The following is a 21,530-nucleotide window of genomic DNA, read 5'->3' as shown; positions in this document are numbered from 1 at the left end:
GCCTCAGATTATATGAAAAAGGGTGCCATTGTTTCTCTTTGCTTATATTTTAATTATTATTATTATTATTATTCATATACTTATTTCATATAGCAGCCGAATGAAATCCCTGGGTATAAAATCCCATATACTAATAATATCAAAGATATTATCATGCACCTTTAATACATAGACATATTGTGAGACCATAAGCTCTTGGTTGATAAATTTAATTGCTTTGAAATGTTGACATAGCCATAAACTCTGACATAGAGGGTTATACAACAGATTTAGTATTTATATAAAAAAAAACGCCAGTGCATAATCCATAACCAGCAAATCTGAAATAATGGTTGCAAGTTAAATGAAAACTTACAAAAAGTTGCATGAAAACAGGAGGTGAAATTTTTAGATGATGATGAAGCATTTAGTGGACAGGGGACAAGGACACTGTGTTTCTGAGGACTTTAGTGCTGTGGGCAGCACCTCAGATTTGGCACTTCGCCTGTGGAAAGCGGATACCATCACAGGCCAAATTATGGATTTATGTCCCTGTCATCCCAAACACACACACGCACACACTCCTACCTCCCATGGCTGTGTGCAGGAAAAAGCCATTAAAAAAATGACATCTACTGGGCACAAGATTAATAGCGAAACACTCTCGGAAAGACACTCTCAAGCAGTTTTGCCCATGTTAAGTACGCCAAGGACTATGAGTACGAGAAATGTGAAATATGGGAGGGGATCACTTATGGGACATTCCTGGCCCACAAAATAGGCATAGGAGCACTGTCCAATGGGATTTACAGAGCAATTCATATAAACAGACAGCAGAGGGCGAAAAAGTTGTACATTGATATAAAGCAGGTTTTACTTAAGAAAGGTTAAAAGTCACAGTACAGTGGTTAACTTGGTTTGACTCCAGGTCAGTTAGGTTCAATATAATGGTTGTTATTATACAAAAGTCTTTTAATTGACTTATGTACCCTTGAAGTGTTTTAGCCAGAGAGTCGTAGTATAGAAATATAAAGCCTTTTTTTGTTGTTGTTGAAGATTTAAGTATCATCTCCTCAGGTTTATTTTTTTATATTGTTTTGCCGCTCATAAAAACGCTGACAATGCTGTCTGATTTGATCTCTTTACATAAAGCGGCGTCTCAATCAGTTCAGGTCACAGCACCAATCTGGCAACCGCACACTATCACCTGCCAGGTCTGTGCTGCCAGCCGCAGATCAGTAACCATGGCAACTAACCCTTGGCAATGCTCGTGAACAAAATCAAGACCGTATACTGGCGCTGCCAAAATCCTCTTGGCTCAACTATCCAACTGCTAGCCAGCAGTGCGATTGTCAATGCGAGCGTATGTATGTATGTGTGTGTGAGTGAGTGAGTGAGTGAGTGTGTGTGTTCAGGCAACACATAGACTGCGTTAGTGTGGAGCGACATAGATTAGCCGTGTCTCTGGTCACTAAGAGTGTCCTGCGGGGTTGAACAAGGGCTCAGTTTCAGAAGGAGTCGCTGCTGGGTCTGCATCTACTGTCCGGACTTCTGACCCTTTGTTACGCTGGATCAGCACCAGAACTGCTATGATCAACCAAAAGAAGAAATTCACCCATACTGCTGTCTGAAAATGAAAAAATAACAATTTCTTAAAGTTGATGTCCAAAATAAATAAATTAACAAATAATAAAAAGTCATTTGTAGGCAATTGTAACTAGAGACATTTATCCAAATAAATAAATAACCAATGATAAAATCATTTCACAATGAGGTATTTTATGAAGCTTTTTCTCTATTTTAATTTTCTCTACATATATTATTAAGACATTTATTTATTTTTTTAAATGCCATCGGTCAAATTTCTCTTATTTTTTTAACAATGATTTCTGAAGTATGTAACACTACGGACTACAGTATTGGCTGCTAAAAAAAAGATACTACATTACTCCATTTAAAATTCATTAATTAAATGTAAGTATATTAAAATAGAAGCCCGCTATTTTAAATTATAACAATGTGTCACAATATAACTGCTTTTACTGCATTCTTAAATAAATGCAGCTTTTTGACCAGTAGTGTGTAATGTATAATATTTTTAACTAGTCAAGGTAACAATTTTCATTTTTAATCAGTTAAACGTAATGTACTAAGACAACTAAAACTGAATTTAATTTTTTTTTAACTAGACATATTAAAAATACGTCTGACAAAGAAATAATAATAATAATAATAATGCCAAAACAGAACAAAATTACAAATAAAAAAATTGATTATTAAATAATTTTAAAATTTATTTTTGCATTGTCCAAGTAATTCAAAAAACTATATGAACATATGAAAAGTGATTACAGTATCTATTATGTTTGTGATCAAGGGAGTTTGTAGCTACAGGTACCTCTGCACTGTGTAGTCTGGTGTAGAACTGGCTCCCATTTGTAGGGCTCATCCAAGGCTTATTCTGTGCTTCTTCACACCTACAAATGCACAAAACAAGTCATTTATGGTTGTTATCATGTACAATACTGTTTGCCTGCAATAATCAAAAGCTATTACTGAGGTCTCTCTCTCACACTTACTTGGTTATTTCCTTCAATGCCTGAATCACTGAGTCACACAGTCGGTCTCGGCCGATTTTCAGGATGCATCCCGTCACCAAGAGGAAGAAGAGGAAGACTCCACACAAGCCAAGGGTAATATTCATCCATAATTTCTCTCTAATATCAGACAACATTGCACATTTTTTTTTTTTTTTTTTTTTTATCTTAATGTATTAAACTAATTATGAGTATTCCTAGTAATTTACAGGTTAAAAGAACAAGGTTTTACTAGGTTTGACAGTTCAGGACTACTGTAAAATCTTTTACTGGATTTGAAATTATTATTATTATTTTACATTTAATAATGGTGCATTAAGGGGATTCTGATCATTTTGTTATAAGTGAAATTATGAAATAGATTATAACTTTTGTGACATTATTTAAGTCTTTCCCATCACTTTTGATCAATTTAATGCATCCTTACTGGAATAGAAGGATAAACTTCTTAAATAAAAAAACTCTGGCCCCAGCTTATTTTTATGAGTTTGCATCATGTCTGTTTAGAGTTCAACCTGCAATCCATTCATACTAGTGCACGACATAACAGAAAAACAAACGTAGGTACCTTCAGATAACCCCTGTTCTCATTCTTGAATCAAACTGGATTTACTTTATTCCTGGACATACCTTTTCACTTCTCCGTCAAAACAGGCGATGTAGATCCAGTAGAGAGTGAGTGAAAAGCAGAAGACGGCCACACACACGGAGATGGCTGACACAAAGTAACAAAGGGAGGGAGAACTGGATGAAAGCACAGCGATGGATGAGGAGTTCAGATGCACTGAACCATACAGCATGCACTTCCCATCAAAACTGCCCTGTTTAATTGAAGAGAAAATTCTGGGTTACAAAAATGCATCTTGTTATGACCATAGTAAACACTTCTTAAGAATAAGATATAACATTTATTTTTTACCTTTAGCTATATAAATAAAAAAAATAGAATGAGCGTATATATTTTTTTTTTAAATTCATTTTCTATGGGGAAATATATTTTAAAAAATTAAGTTACTTATTTGTTTACAACAACAGACTGAATATCAATTTAATTAACTGTCAGGATGATTTTTATTTTTTTGGATGCAGATGGTTAATTGTTGGTTCAATACCCCAAAGTCCAAATTGAGGAGTGAAATATAGTCATTTGATGCAATTAAAAGGTACTTCTGATGTTTAATGTTATGTTAGATAATAGTCTATCAAACATATCTATTATCTAAAAAACAAACAAACAAGGGACGTGTGCTTCTAAGCCTTTAAAAAGAATATGAGTGAAATGTGCCTGTACTACATAAAGACCATCATCCCTGGTGGACAAAATTATCTTTAAGGGTTCTCTCTCTCTCTCTCCTTCATTCTTCTCCTTATGCTAGCAGGAAACCCGACTGAGTCTCCTTCAAATATTTTTACACACTATTTTTCTGCTCATCTGACTTTAATAAGCCAATTACTCTCGGGAGCAGATTCTTTAGATGGTCACATGACACACAAAAACCGGAGAAAGTGACAGAAGTGGAAGATTAGTTACTTCTCACACTTTCAGTTTGTCTTCACTTCCGGGTTTTACCTCCAAACCGTATTATTTCTTCTAACCTAACGCATGGATAAATACACTTGACATTTTTTAAAACATCTCTTGTCTTATTTTCTTCAGTCACATGACTATGACGATGTTAAGAGCAGCTCGTGAGACGAGCACAGAATACCTCCAGAGGGGAAAGTTATGATTTTGCATGTCGATATTGCTAGAGAAAACATCAAAAACACATTCTAAGCAAAGAACGGCACTAAACAAAGCTGTAAACTGTAAACAAGCTTTCAGCTAACGTCATCAAAGTTTGAAACTTGCATTTTGTATTTTGTTTCCGGGCGCAGAGCACCGTGTATCACCAAGGTATGTGTGAAATAACAAACAGCAGATACCTGTGAGATTGTAACAGAGGCGGCTGTGACGATCCCGCAGATAAAACAGCTCCCGTACAACAGCAGCTCCAGCAGCAGAGGCCACGGAAGCGCCATAGCGTGCAGTGCGCGTGCAACAACGCTACGATGTCTTTAACCAGCCGCGGGGGCGCGCATACACCCTCATGCGCCCAAAACGCATCATGAGTTAACTACGATCATGTGATTGCACAAAATATCAGTTGGAACCACATTCCCCTTGCATTTTTAAGAATAGCATCAAAATATGTCACATTTATGATAATAACCATACCACCTTATTTTAGTAAATGCATAAATGTTTTGTTCAAAATGTTTTACCGACTTCTAACTAGATTTTAGTGTATAACTAGATTAACTATGATTATATCAAGACCTTATTACTTCTAACTGAACTATTTTCATTTCTGTTCAGATCAGTCCCACACAGCAAAAAAAGCTGGCAATATTAATTTATATCTGACCATCTGTATTGACTGCTGTAGATGCTCATTCCACTGTAGACTCGTGGTAGCTGTCAGGTGTTTGGGCTTAGCTTCAGGGTAAGTAACTGTCACATTTTCATTATTTGAGAGCCAGGGTCTCCTTACTCTTTCACAGTAGAGCATATAAAATGTTCATGTTGTTTAGGGTACTCAGACAGTATTACATGTAAGACTGCATAAACATTTGACAATTATAATTTATACTATAGCACTAATTTGTAGCGTTGACTGCCAGCAAGGAGGGTCGACTTATTTTATTACACGATACCACAGGTTCACAGAAACTCAACAACATTGTAATTGTAACAAGTAATATGTATATGTATATATATATATATATATATATATATACATATAAATCAAAAGACAGCCAGGCCTGCATTTTCAGATTAATTAATAAGCATTAATGTAACAGCGAAGAAAATGAGATTATTTTTCTCCAAATAATCAAAACATTTTTCAGTGTTAACTGGAACAATGCTGGACTAAAGTAGAATCATCAGTCGAGTAATACGTTTGAGCATGATAATGATAATAAACCATTTATTCAGTGTTCTCAATCTTTACAGAACAATTTAGTATTTCCTTCTTGGTTCTTTGTCACTACTTGTTAACTGCTCTGTGCACACTCATGATATCAAACCGTGCACAGTGTTTCATGTGGTATGGATGTGTGTGCATGTGTGTGTGATAAACTCTGTTTAACCCATCCGGTAGGTGTCCGTGGGGCAGCCAGGCAGACGGAAGCTGTCAGGCACCGGGCTGTCTAATTTACAGATGATCTTGTAGATGGCCTTCTTCCAGCACGGATCAGCATCCCGACCACTCTGTATGGCAGTGAAAAACTCCCTCAGGGCCACTTCAGACACTTCCACAAACCTCTCTGGAACCTGGAAAATGGGCATGATTTTTTTTTACACATTACTGAATGGTTACATGCACCACTTTACAGCCTTTACTCATGTGCACATGCACACACTGACCTGGTAATCATTGCTCTTATTGTAGTGCATGTTGAGAATTCGGTAGAGCTCAGTGTCTCTGCCCAGGCGGAGTGCTCTTTCCCTGGCAGATGCAAGCCCCTCTCTGGCTGCCTGACGGGCAAAGCGCTCCATCTGGATATAGAAGAACTCCCGGAAGTTACTGAACCACTTAATCAGCTGGGAAGTGACACAGCGATTGAACTGTGTAGAGAAAAACAGAAACGCTGAGATAGATCCAGCATAATATCAATCAAGATACCAATACAGCTTTATTATAACACAGTACATGTAATTTTTTAAATAAAAATTCCGTTGATATTAATTCATTGTAAATGTAGTGACATTTCTGATTGTTCAAATTGATTCAAATTGTTTCAAAAGGAAACCATGCCACACTGCTGTATATAGGTCAGTGCAAATTCATTCAATAAGTCATTAGCCCATATAATTTGTGCAGGTTATGAACACACAGCTATACTATTTGGTGTTCAGGATAGGAATAATGCTCACTTTGACATCAGGGAAATATGTCTTGAGTGTGCTGGAGCTGGGGTAGCGTGCGTAGAAGAACATGAGTTTGGCTTTCTTCAGGTGGCACGGAGAGAGACCTTCCTGAGAGTGTAGATGGTTAAGGAATGTTTGGTACAAATAAACAAACAAATACATTAACTATGTACTACCGTTCAAATGTTTGGGGTCAGTTTTTTTATTATTATTAATTTTGAAGTAAGTCTCTCATGCTCACCAAGGCTATTTAATCGAAAATACTGGGAAAACTCTAATATTGTGAAATGTTATGGCAATTTAAAATAAATGTTTTCTATTTTAAAATAATGTAATATTTGAAATAAAATGTTATTTATTGCTGTAATGACCTGGCTAAATGTTCAGCAGAAATGACTCCAATCTTCAGCGTCGCATGATCATCATCATTGTAATATACTGATTTGCTGCTGAAGGAACATCATTATCAGCTTCGAAAACAGTTGCTTAATATTTATTGTGGAAATAGTGATATGTTTTTCTTCAGGATTCCTTGATGCATTTATTTGAAATACTGAATTACATTATACATTTAATACATCCTTCCTTGTTGAATAAAACTATTGATTTCTTAAAAAAAAAAACTCTTACTGACCCCAAACTTTTGCAGTGTACATATATTTATATATGCGTGTCTATTTTCATCATTTTTATAAAAGGATATTGACCCAGCAGCAAGATAGAGTGCTGCATCTCCTCCATCTACCACTCCTGCTCCGCCTCCCCTCATCCCCCCTTCTCTCGCTCTATCTGACGGAGGGGGTTCTAGCTGGCCCAGCAAAGGGAGGGGTGGGAACGCAGAGTTGTGTGAACGGAAGTCCATGAAAGATTCAGACAGGCAGTCCTTATGAAGAGGCAAACTGGAGAGGGAGCGGGCGAAGAGATTCTGCATGGTGTAGTGAAGAAGGGGCAGGGGAACGGGGTTGTCTGGGGGATAGGAGGGTAGGAAGTGGTCTTTGCTCCTAGGAGGTAATAGTGCCGGGAGAGGAGGCTGGGGTAGTGGAGGGAGGCTCGCATTTGCTCGAGGGAGGAGGAGGTCCTTGGGCACACTCTGAGCAATAGGGGCCCTCTTGTCTTGAGGACTCTTTGTGAGAAGTGGCAATGCTTCCACCTGCTCTGACAGATGAGGTCTCGGCCTCTGGTCTGGGTTTAGATCTAACGTCATGCTGGTTTCTTTGGGAACATTGGACACTGTGACTGCTGAGGGGTCGGTTTCGGCATAGAGACGGACAACTCTGTCAATAACTTGAGCCACAACATTTGCCAGCTCCTGTTTTAGGGCTTGAGCAAACTTCTGACCTCCTTCTGCGCTCTCCCACTCACCTCTGATCAGGCTGCATCCCAGCCACACCTGATCACCATTTAACTCCAAATCCAGGTCCACAGAGGTCTCTGGAAACATCCCGGCATTGCCATTAGTTTCACTGGGTTTCTTAGACGAACAGTGCGGAGGTGAAAAACCACTGCCAATTAGCGGATCATCGCTGTCGGAAAACATCTCTGCAACCTCATCGAGATTGATCGGTTCGTTCTCTTGTTCTTCCTCTCCTCCTTTCTCGTCATCCGCCTGCCCTCCGTACACTTTCCACACCTTGCGTTGGAGTTCTAGAAGTTTCCCTCTGGTTTCCTCCAGCTGGAGCTTCAGTTCTTGCCGCTGTCGTTTCCTACCTTCCCTGCTTTCCCTCCTGTTCCCTTGTTCTGCTGCCTTCTTCTCGTCCATTCTAACCGAGGCAGTGCTCTTCCTCCCCCTCTTGCCTTCTCTCCTCATTTCTTCTTCACTTCTAGCTGCCGAGTCCATCCTGAGTCTCCTGACTCTAGCAAAATCCTGCCCCCAGTCTCCAGGCTCAGTAGCCGAACGTTGTCCCCGTTCTTCCGGACAGCGCTGCAATGATGGCGTAGCCCTAACGGCAAACTCTCTCTTCCCAAACATGTCCTCTTCACTTACATCATCATCTACCAGAAGCCCAGGGAACAAGCCCTGACGCTGTCGGAAACTACCCCACCTTTGGGACACGCTGTTGGGGTGCATGAGAGGGGAGAAGAGCGGGTGGGAAGACAGACTGCCGGGGGAAAATCTGTGGCTTGAGGGGTTGGAATCTGGCAAGCTGCGATACAGTTCGAAGGGACACATCTGGGAGGGCTGCTGATGAAATCGATCCGAAGGGGAATCCATTGCCGCCTTTTGCATTCAATTATGGTTTCGGGATCTTTAAAGAGAGCACAATTTGCTGAAAATCAATGCATAATGGCAGACAAAAAAAATGCAGCTATTTGGATCGGTTTAAAAATTGTTCATAATCCTCTCATTGTTATCGGCATCATCATCACCTCTTTTTTTCCTCTCTGCATGTGTGCGTTATCTATCCGCTGACAGCTGTACCCTGTGTTTGTTCAGACTGTTGACTCTATTGCTCTCATCCTTCTTTTTCTCTCTCTCTCTCCCACACATATATGGATGGTGAGACAGTAAATATTTTAATGAGATTACCATAGTCCCAAAGCTCTAAATCTGAATTTTTTTCTTAATTCATACATTAGTACTAAATAGTTTTGTTTATAGATAGATAGACAGACAGATAGACAGATAAATCAGATTATAAGAAATTACTCTCCTAAATTGACGTTTATGCCTTTTCCTCATTGGCACAAACGCCACAGATGTCATCAGATTACTGCTCGAATATAAAGCCGTTTAACTGCCATGAAAAAAAAAAGTAGCAGATGGAAGGACAACACCCTCATGGATAAATTACAGAAACTGATTTGCGTTAATTACTGCCACACGAACCAACTCGCCGTAAATAATATCGCAGAGTTCACATCAAAGTTTTCTTCTGGTTATGAAGACAGATACACCGCTTCTGCTCGAATAGCGGTGCAGAACGCACGAGCGGACATTTGTAACCTCTGTGCGCGCGACGCAGATTCATTAACAGATAATGATGAGGCGCAGTTAACAAGGACAAACAAATAGCCTACGCAGATGTCCCAAAAGATAAAAAAGGAATAAAAAAAAAAATCTAAAAACTTACGAAATAGTCAGTCAGAAAGCATCTCCCGGTCCGTCGCTTTCCTGTCGTGTTTTATTTGGGTCTTGTCGAGGGGTCCGCTGGTCACCGGCAGCATCAGCGTTAAAAGCGCCACCGAGTTTCCTGTTATTGCTGTCGCTCCCGTCTCGCGCTGTCCATCTCTCATTCTCGCGCACTCTATCGCGTGGTGATCAGCCAGTGGGCGTCGAGGCGTGAGGGAGGGATGTCCGCTGCTCCGCGCGCGCGCGCGCACACACACACACACACACACACACACACACACACAGAGAGAGAGAGAGAGAGAGAGAGAGAGAGAGAGAGAGTTCACTGTTTCTCTCACTCTCCACGTGGGGCAACTACTGGTTATTAGCGTGCACCAATAAAAAGGACCAGATTTACCAAAATAATCTGAAGTACATATAAGGTACATTTACAATGGTGACCTTTTTTTCCCTGCCAAAATTACTACAGTTATTGCTAATATTTTTATTAATTATTGATTAGAAATATATCTCATTCAAGTAATGTAAGAAGCTTTCCGTTTCATCTGAAGTCACAAATCAAATGGATAATTCTTAAAACAAATGGAACTGTTATTATGTCTGAAAGTGATGCTAAAAAGAGAGAATTTTCTTAGAGCAGAACACACAGTAGATCTATGTATTTTCTGATACACAAAGCTCACCACAGGACTACAATGTTCACAAGATGTCTCTATTACACTGCTGCTTCAACGCTTGGGGTCAGTGATAATATTTTATTTCTTAAAAAGAAGACACACTAAAGTAGCAGTAAAGATTTTGCTACAAAACATTATATTTCAAATAAAAGCTATTCTTTTAAATTTCCTATTCATCAGAAAATCCTGATCCCAGTTCCCCTAAAAAAATTGGGCAGCACGTTTCTTGAGCAGCAAATCAGCATACTAAAACGATTTCTGAAAGATCATGTGACACTGGAGACTGAAGTAATGATGCTGAAAATCCAGCTTTGCATCATAAGAATAAATTATCTTTAAAAATAGGAATCAGTTCTTTTTATATTTTTTAACAATATTAATGTTTTCACTGTATTTTACAGCGCACAAACTTTTTATCGGTAGTGTATATCACAAGCAATGTAAAGAAAATATTTCAGAATTGTAACCCTCTTCCAGCTATTTTAAATTAATATTTAAAAGATATTATTACAATAGTAGGTTAACTGATAAAGATCATGCAAAATGTAAGAATTTATTTATTTTATATTTGTGACCCTGGGCCACAAAACCAGTCTTAAGTGTCAATTTTGTGAAAGTGAAAGTTTTCCATTGATGTATGGTTTATTAGGATCTGACGATATTTGGCTGAGATACAACTATTTGAAAATCTGGAATCTGAATGTGCAAAAAAATCTAAATACTGAGAAAATCACCTTTAAAGTTGTCCAAATGAATTCTTAGAAATGCATATTACTAATCGAAAAATACGTTTTGATATATTTACGATAGGAAATTTGCAAAACATCTACATGGAACATGATCTTTACTTAATATCCTAATGATTTTTGGCATAAAAGAAAAATCAATAATTTTCGCCCATACAATGTTTTTTCTTTTTTTGGCTATTGCTAAAAATATACCCCAGCGACTTAAGACTGGTTTTGTGCTCCAGGGTCACATTTGGTTATAGGAGGATTCTTTTTTGTTTTCACCAGAATGCTTTAGGAGAGGTTCTAAATAATAACAGGATTCTAATAGGAATTGTCCACATTCTTTTTTTCACATTTTCTTTTTAATAACAATTATGACTAATGCTACATACAAGCTAGATCATAACAACACTGAGTGTAGTATGTTGGAAACATATGATTACAATTTTTGTCAGGAAGCTTGAATAAACATCTGACTTAGTATTGAGTGTTATGAGAGATCATGAATATCTACCAGCATGCATAAAAATATGTTAGTAGATAATTGGCCAATACATAATATAAACAATATTTCAGAACTAAAGGGGTCTGTTTTTTGTTGTTCTAAATTAACTTTTTTTTTTATTATTATTACGTATTCCCCCAGACATGTGCCCTTTGAGACTGTATGCCAAGGCCGGAATGAAAAAGCAGCAACAGAGCTCTTCATAATCAGAGACTCCTCCACCCCTCAATGTGTGAAAGCTGATTATCGGTCCCTCCACTCCTCTTCATAGCACCCCTTGTCTCTCTCTTTCATTGTTTCCATCACTCCCTCTCTCCCCCACTTCACTGAAATACCCCTCAACCAACCAAACTGTTCACAATAACCCAGTTGTTATGGAAACAAGAAATGTGACACAAAGCATTATTAATAAAAGGTCCTTGCGACTGTAGAGCGATCCAAGTGTAATTGAAATTGAAAACATAAATATTGGATAAATACAGTAGCAGACAGGACATTAAAAAATCCTGCATACTTCGACAAGTGGCATTAATGCTAACGGATTTCTGTCTGCTTCATTTCTGACTCATTTATATTTCTCTGTAAAAACTGTGCGATGCAGGTGTTAAATGCATTGCTAAATTCCTTATCCGCTAATACAGTCCATCTGCACTGTAAACATACACACACCTTTTGTAAGGTCAGGCCGAAAGGCTTTTGAACTACATTAGCAACTCACACTGAATCCTTTGAACTGGAGCCAAATGACTGACAGCAAACAATATTAAAATGCATGAGCAATTCTAACAAAGAGCTATGAAATACACCAAAGGGACGCAGCCATTTGCGAGCAGTGTTTTAAAAATGCCACACGAATGTCGATCCTTTCAAATGGTGGGAGACATATCAAAATGTCTCATTTGAATGAGTCACGATCAAACATATTGCATTATGAGTCGGTAATATGCGCGGAATGAAAATGTGGTTTCCAGCAGGGAGAGAGAGAAAGAGAAAGCAGGAGCAGGGATAGACGTTTGAGGGGGTCGATGGACAGGCAAAGTGTTTGCCCATTGGCCGCCTCTGAGGGAAAGTGTGTATGAGAGGAAAGAGCACTCACACATTCAGCCCTGGGCAAGGTGACTGAGGAGAGACAATGAGTGACAACTGCAGTTGAACTGGAGGATATTCAAACTGAAGGGACAGAATAATGAATCCAGTCCTCAGAAATTAGTACCACATAGACGTAAAAACACCAAAGACGACTAATCCACACATGCAGGATGTGAGCGTGTTTAAGGGGATATTTTATACAGATGCATACATCAGGCAGACTGATCAAATTTGAAATATTTTGACATAAGAAGACAATAACTGAGCAGAATGACTTAGAAATGGTAATTTTACTAGTGCCAGTATGGAATAAATTACTTTATGCACATGACATTGGTTATCATGTTTTCAAAAATATCTTTAGCCCCCTTTACAACAAGGTTTAGCTTGTTAACATCAATTAATTAGCCATAATAATTGCTTAAGTTTTGCTTCTGCAATATTTAGCGTTTAATTTTTGCTAATCTTTGTTTATTTCTGAGTTAAAAGTGTTTCAAAGTCATTTTTCAGTGTACTGTAACAAAAAATATATTTTTTATATATATTTTTAACAGCGTTTATGTATATAGGTTTTAATCTATATTATATTTGTTTGAGGTTGTCAAGATTTTTTAAAATGCTTTTTAAATAAATCTTTTACACTCTCCATGTTGCGTTTATTTGATAAAATTAATAAATAAAAGTAATATTATTAAATATATATATATATATATATATATATATATATATATATATATATATATATATATATATATATATATATATATATATATTATTACAATTTAAAATAACTGTTTTCTATTTTAACATTTTAAAATGTAATTTATTCCTGTGATGGTAAAGCTGAATTTTCAGCATCATTACTCTCATGATCTTCAATCATTCTAACATGCTGATTTGGTTCTTAATAAATTATTATATATTTTATATATTATCAATGTTGAAAACTGCTGTGCTGCTTTTTTTTTCCTCTTTACATAAAGTTGTTCAAAAGAACAGCATTTATTTGAAATAGAATATTTTGTAACATCATAAATACATTTGATCTCACTTTTGATCAATTTAAAACATCCTTGCTGAATAAAAGTATTCATTGCTTTAAAAAATATATTAATGACCCTATACCTTTTAACAGTTTTTGGAGCATACACTTTAAAATATAGTTTTGAGCCTGTGAATTTTATGAAGAGTCATCTATAGCATAAATAGGCATATATCAGCCACCCTGCGTCTCAGATATCACTAAATGTAACCATCACAACACTGGATGCTGGATCCAGTCGAGCCACTGTTTCAGCAGCTTTCTGATAAAACTGAAGCTGTGTTTCGAGTTTACGCCTCTGACCTTGAGCTTCACTAACTGACTGCGGTAATGCACATCATTAAAACTGTGAGTGTGTGCATGTCTTCAATGGATTGTCCTTGTCCTCTCAGCACCGCAAACATATTCTTTGATCTTTGACCGAAATGACTCTCACAATGCGGTGGAGAACCTCAGGAACACAATCAAATGCACCGACTCGCACTCTCACAGATACCACAGACGTGAGAAAACGCGCCCGCGCACACACAATCTCACTCGCTCTCCCTCTCAGTCTCTCCGCAGTACTCAGGTTGCAATTATCCTCTTTGGCTGGAGTGTTTTGATGGTATAATTGCCATGGACACTGAGGAGAGAGGGATTGGTGAGTGAGAGATAGAATGAGGGATGGAGAGGGGGAGAGAGGGACATCGAGAGCTGACACTCTCAGCATGCTAATGCCCAAACACACTCCATCTCCCCCCGTTTTCCTTTTTGTCACTCTCTCCATCTCTCACACACACACAGACAGGTGCGGTAACATCTCTCCATTCCACATTCTCCCCAGGCAGCCAAAACAGCAAATACACAAGCCCGACGGGAGAGCGAGAAAGAGAGAGAAAACAACAGTAGGAGGGAAAAGAGAGGGAATTTTCCATCCACTGACAATAGAGATGATCCACACTCATCCTCAGCTCATCCCTTTAGTTCTTTCTGCTATGTTATCTGTTTTTGTGTGTCCTTTATACTCGTTACTTCCCTTCTACCCAACTCCAGAAACAGAGCCAAAGTGCACAAGACACATGACGGCTCTAGAGATGGAGATTTATCTGCGCTGATGTCTTGATCTAGTTCAGGCAAAACAGCGACATCTGGTGGAGTGTTCAATAAACTGCACTCAAACTCATTCAAGTCATCATGACATGAACTGAATCATTTAAATTCATTATGTTAAAAAATAGTTCACCCCAAAATTAAAATCTGCTATAAATGTACTCACCCTCAGGCCATCCAAGATGTAAATGAGTTTGTTTGATTTGGAGATATTTTGTATTACAAAACTTGCCCACCAATGGATCCTTTGCAGTGAATGGGTGCCGTCAGAATGAGAGTCCAAACAGCTAAGAAAATATTACAATAATCCAGTAATACAATAATCCAGTAATTCACATGACTCAAGTATATGAATTAATGGCTTGTGAAGTGCAAAGCTGAATGTCTTAAAGAAACAAACCCATCAAGATGTTTTTAATCTTTAAACTAGCCAAAGTACCAGTCAATAATCCAAAATAATGCTTCCTTTAGTGAAAAAGTCCATCGCCTGTTGTCCTTTCATGTCAAAATCCATATTTATGTTTCAGACTGTTCTTGCTTGTAAACAGTGCTCGATCAGTGCATATTTCTCTCCTGATTCAGACAGCTTTTTCACTGGAGAAAGCAATATTATAGAAGAGCAACAGTTTGAAGTCAAAATGTCTTGATGATGGATTTGTTTTTTCTAACAAAGATGGAGTTTTCACTAGAGTCATGTGGATTGCTTGTGATGTTTTATCAGTTGTTTAAACTCTCATTCTGACGGCACCCATTCACTGCAGAGAGTTCATTAGTGAGCAAGTGATGCAATGCTAAATCCAAATCTTCAATTCTGTTCTGATGAAGAAACAAATTCAAATCTGCTTAAGGGTAAGTACATTTTTTAGCTATTTTTATTTATTTTTGGTGAACTATTCCTTTACAGTATCAACTTGTATTGAACCTGTAACATATTCCTTAAGCTACTGTAGTATGAGAACATGCAGCAATTTAATGCCAGCTAATGCTAATGTAATAAATGCTACAGCAATAATAGCCAATAATGACAGCCTCCCCAAAATGAAGCGCACAGTTTCAGGACTGGAGTATAATTTTACAATCGACTGTAAACTCTATTATGAAACGCCCACAATCCAATCGATTCCCAGTGGATGGAATCAAACCCCTTCCCTACATTTTGACTACACACAGTCACTGAACATCCTGTTCCATACTGAATTTTCATATAACAGAAGTAAAATAGGTCACAAATGCCATTTCATGTTGATAATAACAATTTATATATTCATTTAGTTTTAATTTACAAAACAGGCAGTATTCACTGAAAAGGCAATGTCTTCATTTAAACAGTCATTTACATAACATAGCTTAATACACACAACAGATCAACCACTGGATTAATAAAAGCCATTTCCAGTTCCTTAGGATCAGATTATTAAGTTAAAATAGTGTCATATGAAGTAAAACTCTGTTGTGGTGGTCTTACATTGCAGGGAGTATAGTACCGATGGACATATCCTGCAAGTGTAACTGAGTGAGCGGGAAGGTAAGTGTGGGACTCAAGTGTGTGTGTGTGTGTGTGTGTGTGTGTGTGTGTGTGTGTGTTGACTGTGTGGGTGGCCGGCGAGTTGCACTTAAGTGAAACTGTGGTTTCAATATATATATGTGTGTGTGTGTGTTTGTGTGTGTGTTAGTCAAAACTCAGGTTGATGAGAGTATGTATGTGGGAGTGTGCTTGGGTATCCCAGGTTTGATGAAGCTTGAGTGGGTATGTATGTGTGCGTGTGTGTTTAAATTGTTTCTCTATGTATTGTGCTCGTGAGTGGGAGTCTGTATGGAGAGAAGTCTCTCCGCATGCTCTAGGATTTCAGCAATCTTCCTCTTCACTGCTTCTCTCCTCTTCAAATCTACATCTCCTAGCGAGAGAGAATGAGTAATAGAAAGAGAAGAGAAGGGTAGAACAAAGGGATGCTGTGAGGTTTAGTTTAGTCCAACTATTTAAATATTGTGTATTGCATCCGAATAGAGCTTGTTTCCTGCTTTGAGGGAAAAAAAAAATACATTGCATGTTAACGTCCTTGTGTTAACAGCAAACTGGCATTTGGCTGATTTAGGATCTGTAATCTGCATATGTAATACGCCAGTTTTTCAATTTTGTTTTTATTTAGATGGAACACAAAAATAAAAAAAATAAAAAAATTACTATATTCATTGAAATAGCAATGTTTTGGTCATGTAGCTTATTAAAACATTGTGGTGTCTTTAAATATTGGAATATTGAGTATGATTTCATTATTTAAATACTTTTTGGAATGAAATTAATACTTTTGTTATGTCTATTCATTAAAGAATATGTATGACAGTTTCCACAAAAATACTGAGCAGCACAACTGACTAGAAATGATAAGAAATATTTCTCGAGCACCAAATCAGCATATTACAAATTATTTCTGAAGGATTATGTGACACTGAAGACTGAAGTAATGCTGAAAATGCACAGGAATAAATGAAATTTTTAAATGTATTACAATTTTAAACAGGTATTATAAATTATAATAATATTTCACAATATTACTGCCTTTTTTACTGTATTTTTTGGATCAAATAAATGCAGCCTTAAATAAGCATAAAACAAAACATTTTTATATTAATAAATCTTACCGACCACAACATTTTGAACGGTAGTGAACCTATTTAGCATTTTACCCTCAGTTTTGTACACTTTATAACTTTTAGTTCATACGTCACTCTGGAAATGAAGTAATGTCAAGCATTGTATGATACTGCAGTTGGTTTGTCTACTATCAAGAACAGCCTCCTTCTCTTACCGTGCACTCCTTTCATAAATATATCAACAGCCGTCCTGTATCGTTGTACTGCTGTACTGTATTTGCCCTCTCGCTCTCGTTCCTTGGCAGCACTCAGCTCTTCGTTGGCCTGGTACACGTAGCTCACATCTCCAGCAGACTCAGTCCCATCTGGAGCGGTTAGAGGAACGGACAGGAGTTCAGCGTGGCTGGGTGATCCATACGGTTGATCTGAAAGATTGAGTAAGGTGATGAGAGTGAGGTTTGGTTTAAAAAAAACAACAAGAAAACCAATTATATGTAGAAATGATGAGTTAAACTGTGCAGACTTCATTACCTTCTTTGGCACATGGGTCAAAAATAGCGAGGTCTCTATCTGAAAGCGGAGGCGGGGCCTTGTCTGAATGATCATCCAATCCTAAGTCAAACAGTGAATCAAACTCTTCTGATTGGTCGAGTGGAGAGCCGGGAATTCCAAGTGAGACAGCTGGAAGATGGAGAGCAGCAATGAAAAAATAAGATGGAAATCATATAAAAACAGAATAAAAGGACTTTTTATGATTGATAACTGTAACAAACTAACGGTTTGTAGTGTCGGAAGCAGCAGCGTATTGGTCTGTGCCATTAGTCTTATGTGTTGTGATGTCAGTCTCTTTCTCTGTTTCTGTCAGTCCTTGTATTTCTGTTTGTGTTTCTCGTGTGGGGCTGCTTTCCATGTCACTGAGAGCCTCAACAGCCACTTCAGGTTGGGTTAGATCGGTCAGTCTTTGGCTGGACTCTAGCTCCTGGGCCTGGATAGGATCCTCTCTCCCTGTCTCCTCTTCAGCGGACAGCTCAGCGTTCCTCTCAGGAAGGGGAATGAGAGGCGGCGGAAGAGATGGAGATACGGCAGCTGTCTCCATTGGTCTTCTCACGTCTCCTCCCTGAGACAGGAGAAAAAAAGACAAATGTAAACATAAAATAAACATTTTGTCATTTACTCATCCTCATGTTGTTCCAAATTGAGATTTATACATCATCTTAAAGCTGAATAAATAAGCTTTCCATTGATCTATGTTTGTTAGGATCTGACAATATTTGGCTGAGATACAACTATTTGAAAATCTGGAAGGTGCAAAAAAAATCTAAATACTAAAAATAAAGTTTTGATATATTTACAGTAGTAAATTTTCTAAATATCTTCATGGAACATAATCTTTACTTAATACCCTAATGATTTTTGACATAAAAGAAAAAAAATATCATTTTGACAAATACAATGTTTTTTTGGCTATTGCTAAAAATATACCCCAGCGATTTAAGACTGGTTTTGTGATTCAGGGTCACATTTAATTTATTTATTGAATTTTCAGCATCATTACTCCAGTCTTTAGTGTCACATGATCCTTCAGAAATAATTCTAATATGCAGATCTGATGAAAAGTGACAGTTTTACAGAAAATTATTTCACATAAATACTGGTTAGTTTAGTCTATCACAGCTTCACAGTTTTTATGTCACAGTTTAAACATGTGCCTTCATTATTATCAATTTCTTTTCGTGATTCTTATGCTGAATAGATTAAACGAACCAGTATTAAAACAGAATTTTCTGTAACAATGTAAACTTTTTTTTTTTTTTGAGGCACAGATGGGGTACGAACCCCATTAATGCATCCTTGCTGAATAAATGTATTAATTTATTTAAATAAAAATAATATATAATAATAAAAAAAATAAAAAAAAATAAAATCAAGCTTACCCCAAACTTTTAAATTGTAGTGTGAAGATTTTATAGGTAAAAAAAATACAAACAAAATAAATGATATAAATATATATTTCTCATAATGTCTGTATATGTCTAACCCTGAAGAACTCTTTGAGTTGAGGGCTGTTGTACAGAGCAGGAATATTTGTAGTGAAGAGCAGCATGGCCTCAGCTGCTTTCCTCCTCTCTTCAATCACAGCCTCATCAAAACGCCCTGTGAGAGCGAGACAGAGAAATACATTACATAACACAGAATAGAGAGCAGTGGGAGATGTCAAACAAAATACAATGAAGCAGACTAAGTGCTTTAAAAAGTGAAGTCATAAAAAATGACCAACCAGTAAATATTTTATTTGCATAATTTCTTAGCAATTCCTGTTTACTTTACCAAAAACCTGTGCTCGTGGAAAAGGGGGAAACTCCTCTAATCGTCTGAACAGGTTCCTATGAGTGTACGCTAGCTCTCCATGTAATTTTTTCAGCTCTGAGTACCTCTTCCACACCACAACCTGCCAATCAAACTAGCAATGAGCCTGATGCATCTTGATGCAACTTGATGCAAATACACAAGGATATTCATACCTCTTTAACATTCGCCGGCTGTGTCTTTGATACAAACTGTGGAGAAAGACACAGATCAGTTAAAGCACATTACACCGAAGGGAGAGGATTTGAAAGGGCTGATTATTGTAAGCATGAATGAGGAAGGGGGGAGACTGGTGCATGAGACACTGAAGTCACGTGACCTCGTTCCAGACTCTTTAAATCACGAGTTTCGAAGCAAACCAGATTAACAACGCCTTGTACTAAGAGTTATTAACACTCTCTATGAGGATCAGTTATTTTGATATATTTTTTTTGTAGCTATGAAGCACAGTTTATCAAAGTGTACAAAGCAGTTGACGAGTAGTTAAATGATAAAGATCTTGGTTATTTATAATATTAATAAATAACATACCTGAAATCAGCACAACAGTCCATTCAAAACAAACTACTCAGAAATCTGAGGTCAACTGTTAATAACGACACTGTATTATTCCTCTCAGTGATATTTGATGCTACTAACCCTTGCTGTCACGTTATATTCCGTGTGTCCTTTCTCGTGTGTGCGTGGATCTGTCACAGTGAAGAAGCGGTGGTATTCCTCTTTTTTGTTTTTTCGAGACATCACTGTCACTTATATGTTTAAATTAGAATGAAGGGCCCGTGATTGGACTGTTGTTGTTGTCAGTGTGGAACAGATACTTCCTGCTTTGTGAGAAGCGCATGCGCAGACTGATATCAGCGACACTTCAAAATACAAGTCATGTCAGGTCAAGTTAGGATTTTTAGTTATGGTGTCTTCATTGAACGTGCGAATAAATGAAAGCGTTTGACCCAGTTGTGGATCAACAGCATTTAAAAAATACTTTGTTTAGGGAATATTTGTATGATTGTGTATACTGATAAATAAAATAAAATAAGTAAAATAAAATAATTATGTGACTATGTAAGTGCAATGTATTTGTAATCATTATATCAAAACTGCCTGCTATTAAGTGAAAATTATTTTATATTAAACTGTAATATTTTTTATACATAGGTAAAGTAGATGCAGAAAGAATGTCGACTTTTTAATTTTTCACATTGTGTTATGTTTTGCCTATATGCTAAGATGCTTTAAAAAAAAAAAAAATACAAATTTATCAAAAAAACTGAAATAATAATTTATTAACATAATAAAAAAATACTGTTATTATTACTGTTATTACTGTTATTATTACTGTTATTATTTAATAAAATAATACATTACACACACACATAAACAATTTTATATATATAATATATAATATAATATAAAATATAATATATATAATAAGGGTTTGTCTGCTCCTTTCACATAGGCTCTGAATGTAGTTCAGAATATGCAGGTCAGAATATAAAAATAAAATATTTAATAAATGAATAAATAATGATAGAACAGTAACAGCAACATTTGTTTATTAAGCTAAATTTAATTCAGCAGCCCTTTTCATGTATAGAATTTTGCTTAAAGTGCAGGTCAGAATATGAATATTACGAAAACAATAATATACAAATATATTAAAAAAGAAAGCATAATGATAGATAGATAGATAGATAGATAGATAGATAGATAGATAGATAGATAGATAGATAGATAGATAGATAGATAGATAGATAGATAGATAAAAAAAACATTCTTATGTACTTCATGCATATTAAACCAAGGATGAGACGGGTGTGATTTACTTGCTCAGCATGATGCTGATGGCACTGACAAGCCCAACTCTCCTTTGTAA

At 36.9% G+C, this 21,530-nt stretch overlaps 3 protein-coding genes across 3 annotated transcripts; all 3 read right to left on the bottom strand.

Moving 5' to 3' along the window:
- Positions 1-193: 193 nt before the first annotated feature.
- Positions 194-4,668, bottom strand: tmem179ba (transmembrane protein 179Ba). The gene is made up of 5 exons (XM_052602523.1): positions 4,503-4,668; positions 3,207-3,397; positions 2,559-2,696; positions 2,378-2,456; positions 194-1,606 (listed from the first exon to the last, which is right to left on the bottom strand). The coding sequence occupies exons 1-5, from the start codon at positions 4,596-4,598 to the stop codon at positions 1,451-1,453; spliced, it is 660 nt and encodes a 219-aa protein (XP_052458483.1). The 5' UTR covers positions 4,599-4,668; the 3' UTR covers positions 194-1,450.
- Positions 4,669-5,531: 863 nt separating this feature from the next.
- prox3 (prospero homeobox 3) lies at positions 5,532-9,733 on the bottom strand. The gene is made up of 5 exons (XM_052602515.1): positions 9,564-9,733; positions 7,196-8,738; positions 6,499-6,606; positions 5,989-6,189; positions 5,532-5,895 (listed from the first exon to the last, which is right to left on the bottom strand). The coding sequence occupies exons 2-5, from the start codon at positions 8,717-8,719 to the stop codon at positions 5,707-5,709; spliced, it is 2,022 nt and encodes a 673-aa protein (XP_052458475.1). The 5' UTR covers positions 8,720-8,738; positions 9,564-9,733; the 3' UTR covers positions 5,532-5,706.
- A 6,200-nt stretch (positions 9,734-15,933) lies between these two features.
- Positions 15,934-20,482, bottom strand: LOC128017235 (sorting nexin-15). Its single transcript, XM_052602522.1, has 8 exons — positions 20,297-20,482; positions 19,813-19,848; positions 19,619-19,739; positions 19,329-19,444; positions 18,068-18,407; positions 17,822-17,971; positions 17,506-17,715; positions 15,934-16,593 (listed from the first exon to the last, which is right to left on the bottom strand). Exons 1-8 carry the CDS (start codon positions 20,396-20,398, stop codon positions 16,481-16,483), a joined length of 1,188 nt encoding a protein of 395 aa, XP_052458482.1. The 5' UTR covers positions 20,399-20,482; the 3' UTR covers positions 15,934-16,480.
- Positions 20,483-21,530: the final 1,048 nt, after the last annotated feature.

This window comes from Carassius gibelio, chromosome A7 (genome assembly GCF_023724105.1).
Source record: "Carassius gibelio isolate Cgi1373 ecotype wild population from Czech Republic chromosome A7, carGib1.2-hapl.c, whole genome shotgun sequence".
In the NCBI taxonomy this organism is placed as follows: domain Eukaryota; kingdom Metazoa; phylum Chordata; class Actinopteri; order Cypriniformes; family Cyprinidae; genus Carassius; species Carassius gibelio.
The sequence above is the reverse complement of the archived record's forward strand: the minus strand, read 5'-3'. Positions and strand labels throughout refer to the sequence as shown.